Source organism: Anguilla anguilla, chromosome 2 (genome assembly GCF_013347855.1).
Source record: "Anguilla anguilla isolate fAngAng1 chromosome 2, fAngAng1.pri, whole genome shotgun sequence".
Lineage (NCBI taxonomy): Eukaryota > Metazoa > Chordata > Actinopteri > Anguilliformes > Anguillidae > Anguilla > Anguilla anguilla.
In genome coordinates this window covers 34,778,436-34,801,280 of record NC_049202.1, presented here as the reverse complement: position 1 = coordinate 34,801,280, position 22,845 = coordinate 34,778,436, and the positions used below count along the sequence as shown (strand labels likewise).

The 22,845-nt window shown below is 43.4% G+C and overlaps 1 protein-coding gene across 1 annotated transcript in view; it reads right to left on the bottom strand.

The window, feature by feature from the left end:
* The window catches only part of wnk4a (WNK lysine deficient protein kinase 4a), a 58,026-nt gene that overhangs the window by 25,236 nt on the left and 9,945 nt on the right, over window positions 1-22,845 (bottom strand). Inside the window, exons 2-4 of the mRNA XM_035405982.1 lie at window positions 7,089-7,261; window positions 5,545-5,765; window positions 4,894-5,051 (exon numbers count right to left, since the gene is read on the bottom strand). Of these exons, the coding sequence (XP_035261873.1) occupies window positions 4,894-5,051; window positions 5,545-5,765; window positions 7,089-7,261 (552 nt within the window). The remainder of the gene's footprint in view (window positions 1-4,893; window positions 5,052-5,544; window positions 5,766-7,088; window positions 7,262-22,845) is intronic.

Sequence of the window (22,845 nt, the reverse complement as noted above, 5' to 3'; positions counted from 1 at the left end):
ACTAGAATCTGACCCGGCAAATAGGAGGAACATCTTAAACGGAAAACTGACTCCAGCTCCCGTTCACACATGACGCTCATACAGAAAACTGACAGAACACTTATGGTTTCAGATAAGCACGTGTGAAAAGGGCCTATCATTCTCAAAGCTTTGGTGAACGGCTTGATGCAATGCACAAGGATGCCAGCATTTAAAAGGTGCTGTGAAATGGTGATCCAGGGTAGACATTAAACAAACATTTAACTTCCAAACTACAATAATGGGACAGCTGAACGTCACTCAATGTATCTGGCTGGTTACTCACAAAATGCATATTTCATTACACTATTAACAGTCATAAGAAGTGGGTCAGAGGAACTTGTGCACAAACTATGTTTACCTGGTAGCCATAGCAATATTTCAACCTATTTTACTTAATTATATTTTCCATTTGCTACAGAAATGTAAGTTTGCACAGCAAAATTACCAGCGTTAAATCAACTCTTGCAGTGTTAAATCAATCAGACTTGAAAGAGGGCACCGTTAAAGTTAAAAGTACTTTATCTGAGCTTATTTTGGTTATGTCGGTTTCAATGAGTGTAGAGAAAAGCAAGCTCTGTTACTGCATAGTAGTAAGTGGGATGAGGATATTAAAGAGGGGTGTACAGGACTGTGGTCTCTCCAGAACCCCTGCTGGCTATATTTAGACCAGCAGCGGGTGAAGCTGGAGAAACTGGGCTCCTGCTCCAGCATGTTTGCGAGCAGTGGCTTGAGGGGCACCTATAGTTCAGCATGCAGGCGTCCCAGCAGTTAAACACAGTGGAGCTAGGGGCCCATGGGACTTATCACTCTGATTGTACAGCAGGTATTGGTCTAGGCTGCAGCCATTGAGCAATCTGACAAATTTATTTGCTCACATTGTCAGCTTGTGACCCAAAACCCACTGAACATTTTTGTGGTGGAAAGTCAACGAAAAGTTGGTGAAACACCATCTAGGTTCAGGTGAAAACATTGCAACATTTTGTTGAAAAGTGAAAACTTTCTAGGTGACTAGGATGTCGCCAGGCTGTATTGGGGCTATACCGGGGTTATCCTAGTTCGTTCATGTACAAACGTCTCTCAACCTGGATTTAAAGCCCCTCTAAGAATGTAGATTCCGGCTCACCAGGAAGGGACGCGTTCGACAGGCTGAAAATTCTTCAGAAATACCAGAGCACTGATTGCGTTCCGCTAACATTCCACAGTCTTAAAAAACACTTTCGTTGGGTACCCTTCAGAGGTACCGGTAATCTAAAGCTAAACACGACCCTGGACAAATTAAAGTGCACAAGGTAGATAAACACTTGATGAAAACAGGGATCTAAAATTGCAGCCACACTTCAGGCTATCCTTTTGCAAAAGACAATAAATGCCTGTCGCTCCTGAATCACTGTAAAATGATCACGGTGTAGGCAGCTGAAACAAAATTGTAGGAGTCCAGAGAAATATCAAAGCAGTTAATATATAAAATCACATCATTGATTTATCAGTTTATTTCCTACTAAGGGCAAATAACAACTTTCTGCCACAGAAAACATCGCATCTTTGCAGAATGTCATGGCTAAAGGGAATCTGTATTCCAAAAATCAATAAAATTTTTGTAATGTAAGTTAAATGTAAATATTCTCAAAAAGAGTGTGACCCGTAAGACTACAGTGAAGACTTTTCTTTGTGTCTTAAGCAACTCTTGCTTAAGACACAAAGCCTCAAGAAGAAGGAAGAATGTGTTCACAATAGGGCTGTTTTCAATAGTGCCCTGCAGTGCACTGACTTAGCTGGGGTCCCCAGTCACGTTCATGCTTTGAGGCTAAAACAGTTTGGAATTCCTTTCCTTACAACACTGATAACAGGGCAGCACAGCACATACTTCACATGAACATTAAGATGAGGTCAGCCTAGTCACCCGCTGGCCCAAATTCCTGATCATAAACTCGTCTCAATCCAGGGGTGGGGGAAAAAGCTCAAGGAAATGATTATGACATCTGACTGGCAGTAAATCTCTGTAATTAATATTCAGACATTATTCCAGAACCATTCCCATTAGCAAAAAGTTGCATTTCTATTAGTTTTTTTTTTGTTTGTTTCTTTGTTTTTTGTTTTGTAGTACTTTGGGTAAGTGGAAACATATGTTGTTAGACAAAATAGGCCTTGGCAAATTTGTTTGTACAGGTCATGTTGATGATTGGGGTTTAAAATCACCAAGTGGCTCAAACGTGCCACCAGCTACATCCCCCCTAATCTCAACAAGCGTGTATCCAACATGGACAGGTTTGTTGTTCTCTGGCAGGTACCTAACTGAGCATCGCACCACTGCTGTGTCTGCAGAATTGGCGTGATGGTGAGTGTGAAATTATTGCAAAAACCTGTCTCCTTGTATAGTTTATGTTTGGTGCAGCTTGTCAAGGACAGCAGTACGGAGTAAAAACACGTGGAAAGCAGGAGGACATAGAGGGAAGGGCCGGTAGAACGACATTGATTTTTAGCTGCATTACACTGACCGACACCTCTATCCACCACTATACGGATGTATTTGGACCAACATGTCAATTCACCAAAGAGTGGGCAGCACTAACTCGCTAGCAGCTTAGATATTTCAAAAGTATTCTTCTGTGTCAATGCATCCGATGTGATTCTTCTGTAAAATAAATATTTTTCATTCATTTCATAGTGAAATCTTGTGTCTTGTGTTCCAAGATTACTACATGTGTGACCAATCATATATATTGTATAAAAATATATCCAACAATGGTAACCAACACTGGTAAGAAACTTTAAACCAGGGGAGTTAAAGTCCAGGCTCTGCAGTTCTTTGTGATTTCTGTTTAGTCAGCAGTCGATTTAGGCCTTGGAAATAAGGTGTGCAGACTCTTTAACCAATCAATTAAATTAAGCACTTAAGAGCAGGAACAACACAAACTAGCAGACACCGTGTTCCTCCAGGACCCTTTCTTCCCAGCCCTCTCGTGGCCATTTAAGACGAAAGCTCATTCCGTTCATCATTTCTGTGTACCGAGGTGAGCCTTTTCTTACCTGGATTCTTAAATGTATCTGTAGATGTGCTTGTTTTATTCTTTAATTTAGGTATTTCAACTTGAAGATGTGGGGGGAAACGCATGACTCTGTAACTACCATCATAGATAAGAGGCAAGGACAGGGGACAGAGTGCCAAGGGATTGAGGGGGAGAGGAACTCATCAGATCACAAGGCCTTGAATTTTCATTTTACACCCAAGTGAACTCCTGATGTAGCGCACCAAAAAAAAAAAAAGAAAAAAAAAAGAAGGAAAGAACTCTTTGCTGCCCCGAAGTGTGTCATAATTGCTCAATTTTGCTGTTATCTGACCTCAGCTGACCTACCCTGAGAGAATGTGAAGTCTTATCAGAAGACTGAGAAATTGGCCAGTGTGTTTCAGAAAGAAAAATTTCATCATCGTTAACATGCATTACAATGTTCGCCCACTTTAAAATCCACCTCATTGGTTCTTTGGCACAGTCATAACCCAGAATCCCTTTTTCCACCTGTTTATAGAATGTTCCATGGAAGACTGCTGTATCAAGAGCCACAAGCATTCCTGTTCAGGTTCATGTCACTGACGCTCTCACTTGAGTGCTTTAATAGCTAAGAATGTTATGTTTAGCTTCTGGCGTTCCCATGAAAATGGAACCGACATTTATATTTCTCAGAGATGTCATTTTTGAAATGTACGACTACCATCAAAGCTGAGACAGCCTACATAAACCATCACCTACATCCACATCTTCCTCCTCACCCTAGCTCCTACACACAAATTTGTATTGTGTGAACTATCCGGACTTTACAAAATGAGACCTATGAGAAAGACCTATGAGAAAAGAACCTGCACAAGTTCACTTTAACCCGGCTTCAAGTGTAGTCCAAGTGAACTGAAACTTTCTGGAAAATGCAAATGCTAGCCTAACCCGTTCAACATTTGAACTGAACTCAGGCTGTATCCATATGACTGACTCGATTGGCTCACTCCTTGTTAAAGTGCAGCTCCTGATTACAGAACTAAATGACAACGGAAAATTAAAGGCCAATTAGGAAGTAATTTCCAAATGTAATTACTGCTCTGAAAAGGCAGGTTCTTTTCTTGCTTCCTGTAAACAAATGTCCATTTGAGATCAGAAAGCTTGATATATATATACTTGATATGGCCGCATAGCAGTTCTGTGAGTGGGTCATGCAGGGGTGGAGGGGGTGAGGAAAGTAGGTAAAAGTGTGGGTTCTTTCAAACTCAGCACAACTCTATTCAGGCAGATCTACTCAGTTACACATTTGCTCCACTAAATCAATGAGCCATGGTGAAATGCAGCTCGACTAAAAGACTTTGAAAGTCGGAATTCTTTTCACACTGATGAAAACAAACTAGCCCCGTGGAGACAAGAGACTAAAACAGCAGCCTCACTTAAACATGAAATAAATTTCAATGTCCTGTCTCTCACCACAAATCACCAGTCTAAGTGAGCAGCAGCTTAAATGAGTCTGAATCACATCCCACATCCCACACTGTACTGGGTATGGCTAAAGCACAAATACATTTAATGCTAGAAACTTGTGGCAGTGTGTTGTTATAACTACTTGGTTAAATATATTTAACCTAAATTACTTGAGTAAATATCCAGCAGTATACAAAGATAACAGGAACAATAGAAAGAAACTGGACTCCTCCAAGATCGGGGTGTTTGCTAAGTAAATGGAGTGTATAAATCACTTTCAGAAATAGCTATAAGCAGCAATGGGAGGAGGCCCAGCACACACTAAATGCTCCACTTGAATGAGTGCACAGAGCACGTACTGGCGCACGGGAAGTCCTGTCATCAGGGTTATTTATACCCAAGCAAGCGCTCCACTTACACTGGTGACTTTGCGGTAAATCTGGGCAGCGTTTTGGCACTCGGAGTAGGGATACTCGGACGTCGCCATCTCCAGGATGCACATCCCGAAGGCGTAGACGTCCACCGCCTCGTCGTACTTCTCCTCGTACATCTCTGGGGCCATGAACTCTGGGGTCCCTGCGAGGGCAGACAGAGCAGCGATCTAAGACACTGACCTCAATCGCGCAAACGCAACGGGCGACAAGGTAACGGCAAATTAACACATCGAATCATGTCAACAACAGCAGCTTTATCTACCGACCTTGAGAGTAACGTCACTGCTTAACAAAAAATTGTACACAAAGCAGATCTGTACACCAGTGTAGTGGTGCAAGCAGAGGTATTCCATGACGCAAGGATGGGAGAGTAGCACATTGCAATCTCAATGAATAATAGATATCACACAGCTAATGTGGTTTCATGGAAAGGGCTGGGGAAAAGATCATCATACATTTGAATACTGGTTGGAAATGCCACAGTTTTTGTACCCTCAAGCAGGGTAATATACCTCCAAGCTATTATGCTTTCACCGCATCTGTAACAGACCCCTCAAGGAGCCCTGATGGACACCAAATGAAGCCCAGATAAGGCACTGCTCAAACAAACGCAACAGCGGCGCGCAAGAGCTCACCGATAACGCTCTTGGCGAAAGAGGCACTCTTGAGGGTGGCCAGGCCCAGGTCCCCGATCTTGACGGAGCCGGTGGGTCCGGTGATGAAGATGTTGTCGCACTTGAGGTCGCGGTGGATGATGGGCGGGGTGCGCGTGTGGAGGAAGTGGAGGCCCTTCAGGATCTGTCGGCTCCAGCGCTGCAGCAGCTTCAGCTTCATCTCCTTGAACCTCTTCAGGTACCTGCAGGACACCAAGCGCTGAGCAAGCAGCCAAACGCCTCGGGCTCTTTCCCGCCAAAAGTACAGCGGGAGACAGAAGTTTTCACCTACTTACGCATTTCCATATACCCCCTTTGTATCGACCTCTACATTTCATATTTCATACAAACACCCCCATGAAACTTCTCTATAGTTTGGCCCGTGACTCCTATGGAGTCCTGCAGTAACTATCTGTTTGCTAAGTGCTTGTTTAACTAAGAACAAGATAAAATAATACTCCTAACCAAACATTATACCATACATAGTACATTGCATTGTTCTCTGCTACAACCACAGAGTCATATGAAAACATGAGTATTACAGATATAAACAAACTTTTAAAGTAAATACTAGAAGGCTTTAAACCGCATTCTGAGTTAATGGTAGATTTTGTGTCCAATTGCTCATTAGTACAGTGGCACAATTAACCCTTTGTTCAATTTCACATACAGAGATTTCTTTCTCCCCAGAGCATGTAGCACTATGAGACTGGTTGCTGTTGCTTTCAAAATAATGCAAATTTGCAACCAGTAACATACATGTACTGTAACACAAACAGGTTTTCAAATGTATTTAGTCATTTGCATATGAGTAGAACATAAGTCACTTTCTATAGACATTATCTTAATAGGCATTATCTATGGTTTAGCCTGTATTATCTTTATAGGCACTATCTATGGTTTAGTCCTTTAATATTGGTTTAGTCTCAATGCATCGATCTGTACACTGACAGCACAGCAGGGCAGTGTTATTTATACCGGATCTGACAGGACACAGTAGAAGCCTTTCCAGCTCTCTATCAAACACACTCAAGTACACAGATTAGGTTTCCTTGCTTTGTTTCTATATAAAGGTGCAGCTGAAACAGGCAATCGCTATCACTGGCTATGGAGGATAAGTATATAGGATTTCCTCCTTCATACTACCAAGTCATGCAATGCCTATCCTGGCGCTTAAGTTATTTCCACAATGATCAGCTGGTTTAAAATCCAGTTGGGGTGGTTCTGCACAAAACAAACTCTTTATTTAGCCTTTACTCAAGTGATGTATGATTGGTAAGCTCAAAATATTTTCTATTAGGTGCATTTCATTTTCAAATTATAATTCAACTTTCCATAAAATGTATCTGCAGAAGAACCCAAAGGTCCAATTTGACACATGAGATCAGTAAGACACCACTGACCATTTACAGAGAGAGCGCTAGAAGCTCCCTCAGACGAACCACCTACTGCTGAATCACCACACTGCTCCCCTGGGTTAGTAAGCATGCAATGGAGGAGGAGCGTGATGTAGCGGAGGTACTCACGTCTTCAGAGTTCCCGAGGTCATGAGCTCGGTGACTAGGAGGATGCACTTGTGGCCCTTGACGGTGGACTTCCAGGAGTCGTAGAAGCGCACGATGTTGGGGTGCTGCAGGCCTTTCAGCATCTCCACCTCCTCGCTGAAGCGCTGCCGCTCCACTTTGGTCAGCTTCCGCGTCTGGGGGGGGGCGCACGGCAGTCACACATCACCCAACAGCAACAGACACGCCGTCCTTCTGCTCGAATGAGCGGCGACGCTTATTCAAAAGCATCGCATACCGTATGGCCCCAGGAACTGTATCTATAGCTAAACACTGCGGCAAACCTCAGTGCAGAGATGCACGCCATTGTCCGAAGCGGAATCCTGCTGTTGCCAGAGCTTGTGAGTTTTGCTTATCAAAGACAGCAATTCAGACTGTACTAGTCAATCTGGTGCCTACTGTCCACATGTAAGATAATGACTAATTGCTAGAACACTAATAGTCTGGATCTCATTAACAAGTTTCTTTTGTTACCTTCACATTCATTATATTAAACTCACCTGGCTTTTGCACTTTTTTGTATTCTTTGCCCTTTTGAATTATTCTGATAATATTTCACTTTTTTATCACAGGGAAGGGTGATTCATTTAATTCTCATTTAATGCTCACATAGATTTACTGGCAATAATAAGGAGCTGTTCTTCGTATTTCTGAGGTTCTGCTGTCGTTTAAAAAGGCCATCAAGAAGTTAGGATGTTTGGATAAAGTATATCTTATCAAACTTATAAAGAGTAGGGGTGCGCAATATTGAAATTCTGGGGCCAATATCAAAAACCAATATGTGACTGACAATGCTGGCTGTTGCAGATATCTAATGTTTTACATTACAGCACAAATGCAAACTAAAGGCAATTTTCCACATTCATTGAAGAAGCAGATAAGCAAAGTGAACTTGTAAAGACAAATGTAACAGGTTTTATTTGCATAACAAAAAACTTGCTTACATTACTGTCAAGCAGAAAGCGTGAATCTAGAGAACTACTGAGTTTCTGTATACGTTTGCTTGTGAGTTTGGCTGGTAAAAATTATATTTTAAAAATAAATAATAACAAAAGATGTTCAGATGACTGATTAAGCTAACATTTGAGCCAATACCAATATGTCTGTTTTAAGCTTTTATGAGCCAACAAGAGATATTATCCAATATGATCGAGCATCCCTTTTGAAGAGGGATCCTTCTCTCTGCACCGGTAAAATGTGTTATGCAACAAAACTAAAGCAATTTTTTCACGCAGCCTAAAAGAGATCCGAAGTGCAACAGACACCACAATTACAGAGAACAAAACCAGACATTTTTTGCAAAAACTAAAAAATAAAAGTCATGAAAACACCATTTTTGCATAGTTAAGCACACATGTCTGCAGTGTGTGGAGAGCGGGTGGAAAATTGCTGGGAGACCTAAGTGTTGCACTGTAGCTGTTTCTAGGAAATGGGGTAGCTGTGTTTGTGTTTACAGCTGGCTGGCACTCTGCGAAATGGGCCCCATCAACACAGGGGATCTGTCTTCTGTATCCTGGCTGACAGAGGGTAGAAAGTTCCACACACTCAAACACCCAGTTATGCAATGCTACAACTGTAATCAATTCAAGCATGGCCCTCCTTTTTCCACCCGGTAACAAACTCCTATTCAGCCAAGTAGATGGACACAAATCCTGACATAACACTGTCATGAAAATACAACCATATGACAAGAAATCATTGCTTAAAAACTGCTGGCACACCTTGTGGCGATCCAAGATTATGGATGGGAAATAGAGGTAAACAGGACAACTTATAATGTAACCATGGAATCAAGAGCTTGCCGATACTGCCTAAGGAAGAGGGGAATGTTCCAGCACTATTTTCCAGAAGCCAATTCCATGAAATTTCTGAATCTGAGGAACCACTCATTAGACACAGTTCAAAATGTATTATTAAACATATAAATAAATAAATAAATAAATAAATAAATAAATAAATAAATAAATAAATAACTTTCATTTATTTTGAACACAAGGATATTACTGAGCTCACCAGTGCTCTCTTTCTTCTTAATGATATTCCAAACAGTTGATTTTGGTACGCCTAAGGTTTGGCCTACAGTATGTCTCTGACTTTTTTTTTTTAACTTTTCTGCCTCATAATGGCTTCCTTGACTTTCATTGGCCCACCACTGGTCCTCATGTTGTGAAACACTAATAACAGACTCCAAAGGTAATCAAAATCCTAGAATCAAGATCAGATACTGAAAGCTCTCTTATACAGTACTTGCACTGCAAGGAAGCAACTGAACACCTGACTAATCAGAAACACATATGAAGCCTTTTATCCCAAACATTATGACGTCCTGAAATGGGGGCAGTCTATATGAAATTTCTGCTTTAATTTCTACATTTTGAAAGCAAAATGTATTAAAATAACCTTTAATAAAAGCTGAGAATATGCCCTTTAATCACATATGAAATGTTTGATTAATCTAAAATTATGGAGTACAGTGCCAAATCAAGAAAAAATATGGCTTTGTCCCAAACATAATGGCGCTCACTCATTATATATATATACATTTTTTTTACCAAGGAAATTCTAAGCTGGTTAATGTAATTTCATGTAATTACTCCAAACTCAGAGTGCCATTATTTTTAAGGGGGAGGGATGACTCTGCTGTCCAGATTAGTTGCCAGCATGTGTGTCATGTGTATCTGTTTTGCAAAAGAGGCAAGTGCTAACTGCCTTTATAACGGAGGGTTTGAGCCTGTGTTGTGCGATAGGAACCAAGAGCATTACCATCCTTTAGAGGCGAGGCAATCAATAAAACACAATAAGGGGGCTGACATCACATTTGGCTTTTGCATCCCCACAAAACTGCTCGATACCCTGGGAGGTCCTGGTGTGTGAGATGGCCATCTTCACAAAGGAGTTACATACGGTCACCATCACGTTTTGGGATGTTTGGAAGATGTTTGGGATATTCAGCCCCTGATGTCAGTTTAAATGTGTGTTCAATCAAAATCGCAGTATGAAGGCCAATATCCCGCGGCTTCGGGCTGACAGCTTTGACAGCGATGTCTAAATCAAAGCAGATATCAGCGTGGAGGTGCAGGCATCGGGCCATCGTGGTTGCAACTTGCAGGCTGCAAACTTGGCCAATGAGCCCCAACACGCAAGAAGCCTTTCAGGAAAACAGCATCGGATTTTATAGATTTACAAGACTTTCTTGGAACAACCTGTAATCACTGACATTCTTCAAGTAGAAATACGAGAGGGTGGAATCGCAAGACAATGAACGCGCGGATGCTGACACTTGTTGCGTTACTGGAACAGACATACCCCTGGATGCAGGCCTTGCCGGAGAGAGAGTTTGCAAAGGTTTAACAGGACAAAGTCGTGCTTTGGCGTTCCCGACCGAGGCCTCCGTTTTTTAAAGAGCCGACAAGCCTGCCTCACAGCGGACGGGCAGGTTTCTTTGTAACTAGATGAGAAACGCCGCAGGCTTAAATTCGTAACCTCACTTTGCCGTTGCCTTTTAGGCCGGGATAACTCCGTAAAAGCCTTTTCATCGCTACAATGCTCGGGGCGCTGGGCTAGGCTTTTTCTGGCTGCTCGCAACAAAGCGAAGACGCCGCAGTCGTAAACACGATAATAAAACCGAGCTTTTGTAACGTCAACTCAGGAGGGTTTCAGCCGTTAGCAGCCCTTGAAGCTGAAACTGCCCTTGGCATTTCCTGGCAACGATTGCTAGCTGAGAACAAACACAAGTTGGGCTTGATCCCTCTTTCTCACGTCAGATTCCAAACTACTGTCAGGAGCTCGCTGTCCTTCCTGCGCAAGCTTCCACTGTCAATCAAAAAAGATGGGACCAAACAGTGCAGCCAAACTTAGGGCGCACGCACAGAAGAGCGTCAGGCATTTCAGTCAGCAAAGCGTCATGAAGGTTTGACAACTCCTCTTTGCTACACTGTGCTATGCCTGTTTCTTAATTGTGCCCTGGGGACAAATACATGTTTCTTTTGAATTTGTATTTGCAACTGGCCTGCTGTGCATTCAGCGCTTGCCCCTGTCCCGTGTGAGAGGCAGGAGGAGAGACGCTGCCTGGCTTTGATCCGGCCCACTGCTGGGCTGGGTGAGGCATCATGTACTGGCAAGTCTGCACTCTATATCTCGCGGCTCAGCAAATGGATCTTCGGGGATAAAGTTTTGGGGGCACCGAAAATTGTGGACTATCAAAACGCAATTACAAAACAGTGCCCCAGAAAACTCAAATTTCCTTTCTGAGAATTCTGGTCCAAGGATTATTAACCGAAGTGCTGGAACTCTTCAAATGTTCCTACTGAAATTCTAGGCCAGATTTGTCTGCACTTTCAAATTGTTTTTGCGGCAATGCAATAAGACCCTTTCTACATAAATGTTCATTTTTTTGTTCACTCACCAGTACTGTTTGCAGAATCTGTATGCCTTTCTCAAGTTTCATTGAGGCCAAACAGCTCAAGTCTTCTGCTAAATATTTAACCACAACTTCTGAATGGCGATCAATGAAAGCCTGTGTACTGCTACACTGCGTCTCTTGTTTCCATCAATGGTAACCTATGTCCTGCTATTTCGCATACACCACAAGGACATTGCGTTTGCCCATTCATGATGACTACAGTACAGTTTAAACTGAACCCAGGCTATAGCGTCCTCATGGCACATGACCCCCAGCCTCCAGATAGTTGGAGGAATTCATTACACTCCTGACGTTGCTGCGGGATTTATTCTCAGCCCTTTGGGAGCCATGTGGGGGGCTGCATTCAGGGTTCGCACAGCGAGGCCGGGAATGTTTGGGCCAGAAGCCACATACCTGTGGTTACATAAGCAGGGCTGATAATATGGCTGCCGGGGAAAGCGCTGCCCGACAAAAGAGCTAGCTGAAAGGCCCGAGGCCGCGAGCGAGTAGCGAGCAGTAGCGAGCGAGGCACTTGGACTCAAGTAACCCTCAGGCATAACGGCAACGGCGCTGGCCTCACCTAAACCTGAAAACACACTGGCCTATCCCAAAGCATTTTAACCATAAAAGCCATTCCGGAAGGTTCCATCAGTTTGGCGAGGGTGCTGCGTGGAAACCCTGCACCATCTTGACAGAGTGTGTGTCAGGCTCCAGTCTGCGTGTACAGTTAAGAGCAGGACATTAGGATATTACAGAGAGTCAGTGCATGGCACTCTTTGGAGAGCTGCTTTGAATGACATCGTGGGCTGTTGCCTCATGCACACTGGAGCCTGTCTCGCTGATCCTTCAGCCTCAACTGGAATACCTCAGCACCTCCCCACAGCCTGTCGACCAGCCAGTCGCAATCCAAAGGGACGAGAGCAAAGCCTTTTTTCACGAGGCCTGGGAATCCGTAGGTTCCTGTTTTATTGGAAACTGAAACCGCAGTTCATTCGAAAGCGCTCCAACGTGACTGGGCGCGTGTCCTAAAGCACATGCGAGGGGCTCGGAGCTCAAGCCGAGGTGACGTCAGATGCCACCTGTGCCGTTTACGCCGCGGGCTGGGCCTGTTGACCAGATGCCACAGATTAAGCAATTAGGGTCAGCGGTACTGCAGTCCCCCCTAGCCGTCAAATACGCAGCCACGCTGTAGAATCCCCGCACACACACAACGGAGCTCTGCGAAAACCAACTGGATACTCACCGCCAACTGAATCTGAGCCAGCCACATAGAAAGGGAGGCTTTATTCCAAAGCGGATTTCTGTTTTTAAGAGGGATGAGACCTCAAATCCATTTGTGGCTCCATTTCCTCCTAAGGGCTCCTCCAGAATCGTAGTGAATCTGAACCTGATTCTCTCAATTCATCTTCCACTTGTGATTGCACGATCTGAAAACCGGCATTCATTCGCCTGCCACCTCATAAAACATGGCTATCTCAGGATGCATTCACTGAACTATGTGATCATGAGGCAACTGCATGTACAGGTAACAAAAAAAGCAAGCAGCAGACGTGGTGTGTTATAAGCAAAAGAACAATCCCTACGCTCCTTACACAACTTTACCAAGGGGCCACGCGGCGAACACACACAGCAAGCGTGAGAAACAATGACACAGACAGGCAGCCGATCTCAGAAGCAGGCGAAGCACGTTCTCACCTGCTGCGCAGCAGCACTGGCTTACACCGAATCTTCCCGAAAGGAGGCGGAGGGGGAACGCGGCACGTCGCGAGCGAACGCTCGTCCGGTGCCAGCGCGCACCATCCCCTCCGGAAGCGGCGAGCACGTACAGTGTAAACACGGGCGTCAGAGCGAGGCGTTCGAAGGCCCAAGAGCACACTTAGGGAGCAGTGTGCGCCGTCCAAAGAAAACCTGACGTCTCCTCTGCACACAGACGCCTGGGGTGGAAAAAGCAGGTCACGTACCACAGTTGACTTTTTAAGGAGTAGCAACTCTGTCTCATCGCCGGCTTTGGCAATGCGCTGCCGGGCTGGGCCAGCCCCGCTTATCTCTGCTCTTTCCGCTCACGCGTCAGACAGGGAAAACACGGGACTTGATGGACAGACGCCGATCCCAGTATATCCCAGCAATGTCGCATGGTGTTCCCTTCACTGCGGACCGACTACAAAATCGCCAGGAGAAAACAAACTTCGTCCTTCTTTGCCATGCACTGGGACCGCAACCAAAATGTTAGGGGCTGGAACAAAAAGCTTATCCCGTCACAGAAAAGAGTCCCGTATTGTTTTGACAGAAAATCCCCACCGTTACACACAGAAATGTATGCCTGTGCTGGCTGATCTATCATCCGTGAAGTTTGTTTCCACCCAAATAGAGCATCTCTTTCACTGGCCTCAGACAAGCTGTTGCGCCCTAACTGGATCTTCAGCAGGAAGCTCGCATGACTGACTAGGTCATCCAGGGATGAATATGCCAAAACAAGGCTTTTCGTTATAAAATGAACAGAATATCAAAAAATAACCTCTATGCTAGGCTTTACCAAGCCACTCTAGGCCTCTTTGGCTTCAGTTGGTAACTGCATGCCGCCACAGATGGCAGTGTGTAATGACTCTAGCAGCCCAGCAATTCATTTTCGTCCCCTGTAGGGGACATGGGTCTGTCATATTTAAAAAAACCATATACTCTATTATGCTGAAACCTACACTACAGCGACATTCAAAAAACATTTATTAAATAATTCTTCTTTTATGACAAAAAATACTTTTTTCTGCCGGGTCTCAGGAGGTTAGACTGACGCAGCAGAACGACAAGCTTCCTACTCCCTCAAGGGGGCATTAATTATGTCCCATGGTAACAGAAGAAGAAGGGAACATCCAGGTACACAGCGTGCTGTATAAAGGATAAAGGAAGCCGGTCTCTTTGAGGGGTGGTAACTCAATCTGCCATATCTCTTTTACTGCTGACCTCCTTCATCTGCAGTCTAGGCCCAGGGATGGATGATGCCGTACAGATGCCCGCACTGGCACACATGCCAACCTGCTCACCTCAACTTTAACAAATCATCCAGGAGACCCCAATGGAATGAACTGCCAAGGTGTTCCCAGGTTGGAAGAAGTTCCTCTGTTTCTGAGGGGCAATGAATCAATAAGTGGCTTCATCAAGCAGGTCCAAATGACACTGGATATCTCCATGCTTCCTTTCCACCATGCTCTTCCTTTAAACAACATTTTATCTTTAATTCAGTTTGGCCCACCGCATTCCAGCTTGGCCTTGGTTTCTTCAATGATTGCTAGCTTCATAGAGGTACTGGGACTATTCAGATATGAATTAGGATCCTCCTAAAATGAAGCTTGCTTAGTAAAATCACACAGTCTAGATTTAAGATGGAGAAAAAAACTTAATTTTTCTCGAATGAGCTTTGAACTCCCAAAAGAATGTGCCTCTTTAAAAGAAACTAATTTTGACATTAAAAAAGCTTCAGGAAATTGCACGAGATCACAAGATGCAGAGTACAGCCTGTGTTAGTTTTGCTCTCCACTCTGCCACTATGAATGGACAAAGACAAGCTGTGATGACAAACAACTTCTGAGGAACAGCCCCTGGTTGACTGTGCCCACACAGTGCAACTGTGTAAAAGTGAGTGAACACTGACCAATACAGGTAAGCTGTCTTCTTCAGTCCCATCCTACCTTGTTGGTTGAACTTGCTGAATCCTAGGAAAACATCAGCACAGGCTTGGTGGTGCCAATCAATCAGCTACCTGATGGAGTGACTGTATGGCTAAGGATTCATTTTTGCTTCCAGGGTGAATTTCAGCATTGTGTGCTTTAATGGAAAACTAAGTTAAAAGGTTTATCTACTGAAATACAGTCGTGACATGATATTACATTTAATGTAACAAAGCTGGTTTTCTTCCGAGATTTGACAGAACTAAAACTGTACTTCTGGAACCAAAACAAAAATCACCGTAATGCAATGTGAAAACGTACAAAGTGGAGTTTTCATAAAACGGTAAAGCACCAGTGTGGTTCTCTGAAACACAGTGCTAATCCACTATAATCTACAAGCCAGGGTGGAAACCCAGTAGGAACTGGGTTGGAAACCTTTGAATACAACTCCAACATATTTTCAACGACACTGCACTACTTCTAAAAAATACTACGATTAGATATAGTCCCAGGCTGCAAAAGGGGAAAATGTTAACAAATGCTTGCCACCTATTATTAGCTGCCTTAACCTACTAGCCAGAAAGATATTTTTCAAGTGTCAACATAGATTACTATAAATCAGACATATATTTGGAGCAGTTTCCATATATGGGCAGATACAAGCTCAACATGTTCCATCAAGAACATAACGAAAAACACTGCTACCTTGCCAGCAAGTCCTCATTTTACACCACCTGATTGTGGCCGCTGGGGCACACCAGCCTCTTTAACATAGCTAACTGCACTCCTGAGCCAGGTTACTGTGTTGGCCCAGCCGCCCAGAGTGTGCGCTGTGTGTAGGATTAAGTGCATTGGCTTAGGATTTTACCCCAATTTGGGCAATACCTGAAACGGAGCCAGTCAATGTGTAAATTGGTTCCAACAGCATGTAAAAACGTATGTGGTATTCTTCAATGGCTTCAGTCTATTTAAAAGATGAGTGCTTTGTTTATTAAGAGTATAGAGCAGGGGTGTCAAACTCCAGTCAAACAGAAGGGGAATGGAAACTTCCACCTGAACATCTGAATTCAGGCTATTTAAAATTCCATTTTATCCTTTTATTGGGTAGCACAAGTCAAGTCAAGATTGTTTATTTGCCATTTGTAACAAGTACATAGGCATTCTTACACGCTTTAAGTTACATTTAAAAGTTGAGAGCCACAGCTTAAATCTCGCTGGCGCCATTACTCAGGCCTCAGATGCCACAAATCAACTATTTAACTTCAGTCCCTGCAGCATTTTGTGGTCCCTAATGGTCCTTAATGTTAACAAACTGTTCTATTAGATTTACTCTAGTTAGAAGTGGTGACATCTAAAAAACATGCAGCCTTTGTCTACAGGCACAAAGGGCCCACTGTGGAATTACTACCTAAACAACCATCGTCCTTTTGAACAGAACTGACTGACTCTATTTGTGGAAATAACAGCAGGAGCCAACTTCTCAGTCTCTCTACATGATCACGTACTGAATACAGGCTGGTCAATGCCTGTAAATCAGGAGATCAGGAGGCTCCCAGATCTAAGGAGACAGGTGAGGATGTTTGGATAGAACATATGCCAGGACATTGGCCTTTCTGGATTGGGGGGGAGGGGGGGGGCGTGGTGAGCCTTTATCTAATATCTAATTCTGGGGCTCGGTTTACGATGTGTCCATAGAAGGCTAGTGCAGTCTGCTGAGGCATGCCCATTACTTCTCTCTATGCTAAACACTGACAGCACCCACAGCCTGCTACCACTGTTCCTGGGATCTCTCAACTTCTACTGTTACTTTTCACTGATATTTAATAAACCATGTAAATCCAGCTTGGTATTCCTTTTATTTGAGAATTCCCATGCATTGAAAAATGATTATTATGGAAAGCTCTGGCTGTACCACACAACAAGCTGCTGCTGCTTACCAGGCAGGTTGATAAAGGGCTAGTGCCCCCATATTTCCTTAGAACAACACTGTATTTTGTTTATACATGTCTAGACTTAAATGGATAGTCTGCAGTACCCCTCAACAACCCAGTGGTAGAGAAATGCCTGCGGTTAAAAAAACCCAGCAGAAGGAGTAATGCGTGTGTGTATGTGTGCGTGTGTGTGTGTGCGTACGGGTGTATGTGCGTGCATGCGTGTGTGTGTGTGTGCGTTTGTGTGTGTGAGTTAAATCCACTGTGTTTAAATCAAACTGCAGTACTGTCAGGTTCTTTAGGAGTACATTTTGCTGCTGTTGACTGGATAAACACAGTTTTAGATCTGCTGTTGGGTGAGGTTCTGCATGTGTCCTACAGAGCTGGTGCAGGGCTGCCAGCTTAGAAAACCTTATTCCCATTGGAGGGAAAGACCCTGTAATAACACACCTAGCCACCACCTGCTGGCCTTCTCACAGGTGTGGCCTAGTCGATGAAACAGTGCATTATGGGGCAGCCACAAACCCACAGCCTGGGGGGAGAAGCAGTGGATTCATTTTGCGAGGGAGGGAGTCAACGGCCCTCTGAGCTCTGGTGTTACGTCAAGATTGTTTTTTAACACGGCGATACACAAGCCCTCAGTGTGCACTACCAAAATTCTACAGCTGCGGATGATTTCACCTCAAACTCAACCTGTTTTTAAACGTTCCTCAGGGACCAGGAAAAGTTCAAGAGCACCTGAGGCGGTGGGGCAGAGACGTTTGGCTACTGCAATTTTTGTTCACAGCTGTATCAAACACAAATGTGACCTTTTCTATTGATTTCATATGAAGTCATACTTGCATTGAATTTTACTCTTTTGCATCCATTGTTGATTCTTGGTATAAGGCATGATTCACCTTAATGCATCTTTGGAAAATTGTCAGTCCTCTTAAAGAGAACTTTTTAGGTTGGCCAACTCGGTCAATTAATATGTGGGGAAAACGATGTAGCAACTGGATTTTGAAATAAAAATTTTTTATAATACACTTAGAATGACATATATGCTTATTCTTATGCAATTGGCCACGTGCACCTCAAATCCAAATAATATGGAGAATATGAACATGACTTGGGGGAGAGGGAACAGAGCAAGAGCTATGGTGGATGGCAAAGTAAGCAACATTATCAGCAAGATTAATCCCAATGTCGACATCACTGAGACCAACGAGGTCCAGGTGACAGATGTTCAAGGGATAGGGAACAGTCAAAGATGAGAAGAAACAACAGGGTACGGCAATAGATCGACCTGTGGTCTGCGGAGAAATTGGAAAGACTAGTGAGAGCTACTTCACTTTAGTTTTTTCTACTTCACATTGTTTGCCAAGTAAATACATATCAGGCAATAGCTAAAATGAACAGTTAAATTATCACAAATAATAACATTACTAGCCAGCTGGCTAAACAAATTATAACACTGCAAGCTAAACAGTAAGTTATGTCAGTGTAGGAAGGCCTGTATGATGGTAATGTAGCTATATATATATATATATATATATATATATGTATATATATATATATGGGTGACACATTAAAGGAAAAACCAAGTGTCTTAGTAAGGTGTAGGGCCACCACGAGCCACCAGAACAGCTTCAATGGACCTAGATTCTACAAGTCTCTGGAATTTTGCTCAAGGGATGGAGCACCATCCTTCCAAAAGATATTCACTCATTTGGTGTTATGATGATGGTGGTGGAGAGTGCTGTCGTACACGCTGGACAAAAATCTCCCATGGGTGTTCAATTTGGTTGAGATCTGGTGACAGCGAAGGCCATAGCATATGATTCACAACATTTTCATACTCATCAAACCATTCAGTGACCCCTTGTGCCCTGTGGATGGGGGCATTGTCATCCTGGAAGAGACTACTCCCATCAGGGTAGAAATTTTTCATCACAGGATAAAGGTGATCACTCAGAATAACTTTTGTGGCATGTGCAAAAACTCTCCTCTCCAAGAGCCCAAAATTGTAAATCCATTAAGAAATTTAACCTGCACTTTGCTCTTTAAGCTCAGAATAAAGGTTGGGGATCTGTTAAATGTTACTCATAATTGATGATGGCTGCCATATTTCAGCTAGCAATTACCACTGCAAACAGCACTTCAATTTAGGGACCTTTCCCATGTTAAAATAAGTAAGCCATTAAGGTAAGCTTAATGGAGCCAACAGCAAGCAGGCCTTTCTCTGAAAGTGACTGACAGATAATGAGTGATGGACCTGTTTGTCCTCCAGTACAAGAGTCACCGTGAGTCACAAGCAGGTGAAGTACTTAGCTGCAAAGTGTCACATGTGTGCAAATGTGCGCTCAAAATTTGCCAGGCCTAGAATAAATGAATTCAAATTTAATTGGTTTCATTTCAAACAATTTTCTTTTGGTTTTTCTTATTTAAATCTATGTCGTCAAACTGTCTCTAATACAGCAGTGTGTGAGTGTGTGTGTGTGTACGTGCAAGCATGCTGCCATGTGTCCACACAATAGATACTTTAAAGGGATGTCAATCTAAAGATCTACCTCAGAGGGGTGACCACTAAATACCCCTATCAATCAACTGCTAGTGACCAGTGAATGTGAAGACTTCATGCCACACCCATTCACTGCCAAAATTATGAAGGGGGCGGGGGGGGGGGGTCCCATGGCTTCTCTTGCCGCACCCGCCTGCTCCTGGGGCTTTTCCTGCCGCACCCACCCGCACCTGCCAAGACTCTGCCCCAAGCCCTCCCGCAAAACCGCACACATATATGCAGATACAGGCAAATCAAACTAGAGACGTGTGCGGAACTTTAAGATAAACAGCTTGTTACACAGAGGGAATCGAGCAAGAATGAGTTGTTGTCTATTCAGCTGAAAGTAAGCGGTTGCATCCCGTCCCAGCTCCGAGCCCGTTTAAATGCTTTCATGACTCCGGTGCCCGCGTGACCACATCACAAAACACTGTCGATGACACTGATAATCACTAACTGATAGGTCCGTATGATGGGCATGTGAAGGATGAGTGAAACATGACCAATATCCTTATTTACTGCAGGTGATACATTAAATTTGATAATTATTTGATCATTTCTGTAATTGTTCATCACAGAAGTCACAGGTGACACGGATGATTTTTGGCATGTTTTTGATAGTCCTGTGAATTTACCTATTTTGGCCATTTCTGCAATTTCCCAGTTTTTTTGGTGATATTTCGGCATTTTTGCATGGTAACTGTCAACCTTATCGAAGGCTACCCTGCAGTGTCTTAACCATTTTTCCGAATGCTGGGAGAAACGAAGTGCAACAGTGTACGCAGCTTCAGGATTGGGCTGGGATTAAGATTCCCACCGATTGGGCTGGGATCACGATTCCCACCCTTGTCAGATGTTGATGCCAAGCGCTCCTTTCCTATTACGGTATCATTGTCAGTGACAGCAGGATTTCCATCAAAGACTCAAACCTCACAATAGGCTATAACATGTTGTACTGAAACAAAACGGGCACACGGTAATCCTGTTTTATTATTTTATTAATGCAATTTGAGCATTCTGTGCTCGAGTTGCATAGCTCGAATTCTGTTTCTAACAAGGTTCTGTTAAATTAAAGGCAACAAAGCATGCTCTTTCCGTGATGAACCAAAGTGATCAAATCCACCAGTTTAACAATACATTTTATTTGTATTTGTTCCTATTGGAAACTGCCGGCGTATTTTTTTTTTAAACGTCAAGCACTTGTATACTGTTGCAGTTGCGCAAGTAATTTCAATCATTTCCTACTGCTGTGCATGAGATTGACTAATTCATTTAATAAATTTATGTTTTTAAAACATTCCATGATGTTTTTTGTTCTTGAAAATCAGTTATCCGTGATTTTCAAGAACTTTCCCGTGACTGCTCTGTGACTTTAACCAAAATTTTCCATGACTAACACCCAGCCTTGGTGAAAATATAATAGCTGCCATTGACATTTCCTAGATTAATTTCAAATTCTGGGCCTTTATACATCATGCCCATGTTTCCAATATGCCCACCTGTGCCTGTCCACAGTAACACAAATGCTGCCAGGACCGCCAACATCTGTGGGGGGACCTGCAGGCCTACCTGACCAATGCAAACCTCTAGTACACAGCGCACAGGGCCTACCAACCAGGGGAATGCCATGTCAAGCATTTGCCCTCAAGCCCTTTCCCATCAAATCCTGCGCCATGTGATCTCTGGACTAGAACACTTCCCTCCTGGAAGGGCCAAGGAAAGTACAGCGACGAACCAAAACGGCGCCAATCGGGACATGACCTCAACTCTATCACACCCCATCTTGGTACCGTATGAGCCCATAAACTGAGGAAGTAAAGACTGGGTCAGCATTTCACTGAAAAGGAGAGCCGTCTTATGTAATATAATCTCACTGATGTTCAGCTCAAAAAGCTTTTACGGGGCAGACAGTGAGCACTGTGTCCACGCCCATAGTGTAGGACCCTTGCCAGTTTACTGACAACTTGAGAGTCAGGAAGCACTCTATGATGGATTGACTCAACACAGGTATGGCCTTGGGTGAATCAGTAGCGTCAAAATGACTAGAACACGGCAACAAATCCTGCCAATGGCACATAGCATTCCAGCTAGGTGTGGGACAAGTCTTTCCACTGAATACACTGCCTCTCTTGGGTAGCATGAGGTTGAGCATTATCGCCAGGTGAGTAGTTGAGCCCCAAATTACGGAGTAAGAAGAACACAGTGGTTTACTTGTTTTTCACCCAATTACTTGTTCTCATAAACTGCACTCACTGTAGAAGTATTCAGTCCTGCTGATGTCATGTTTATAACATGAGCTATTTTTCCAAACAATTTTTTTCTAAAGGGCATTTCAACTAAACCCACCCCGTAGGAAGCGGAGACCAGTAACTATATAACAAACACAGTCTATTTGCAACTTCAACTAAAAGCATACATGTGGAGGGAAATCATCCTGTTATTACTACTGATTTCAGATGGAATATTATAGATGGTGGAAAAAATGGATATGAGTTCCAAACAGATTTTTTTCCATAACTGGCACAAAAGCATCCATTAACTCTAGTGATGTATTTACAACACAAGCCAGAATACAAACTGCTTGTTAAGACGACAAAGGGCGCAAAACCACTTCTCTAATCAGCCGTGCATCTGGGAGTCCGTTCACAGTTTGGTCTCTCGTGGAAACGACAAGAACCTGTGATCATCTTGTGGTGGGAGGAATACGGATGAGAAACATGGAATGACAAGGCCACGCCCACTTCTCTTACTGTCTCATTGTTGCTACAATTGAGATACCACCCTGCCATTATCACAACTCATTTATAGAGAGCATGGGTGCCAATCTTCTGCACATGCCACGGGCACTGAACAAACCTAAGATTTGAATTGAAAATAAACCAAAGGGAATGAAACGGATTACTATGCAAAGGTTATTTTTATAGGGGGATAAGGTTTCGTGTACCAGTCTTCATCTGCCACTTATCCGGAGATCACACAAACACACTTCTGGGAAGTTACACGACAGATTCAATCTACGCTTCCCTGTGGTGCGTGGTATCTGACCTTTTCAAGCCAATATCAAGAGACACCGCTGATCTCGTTGAGTATACTAAGTATTCAGATTATTCCAAGAACAAGTCCACCCCCCTTGTCTATTATAGAGCCCAGTGAGGCTGCACATCGCCTTTCAGACTGCCAGTAG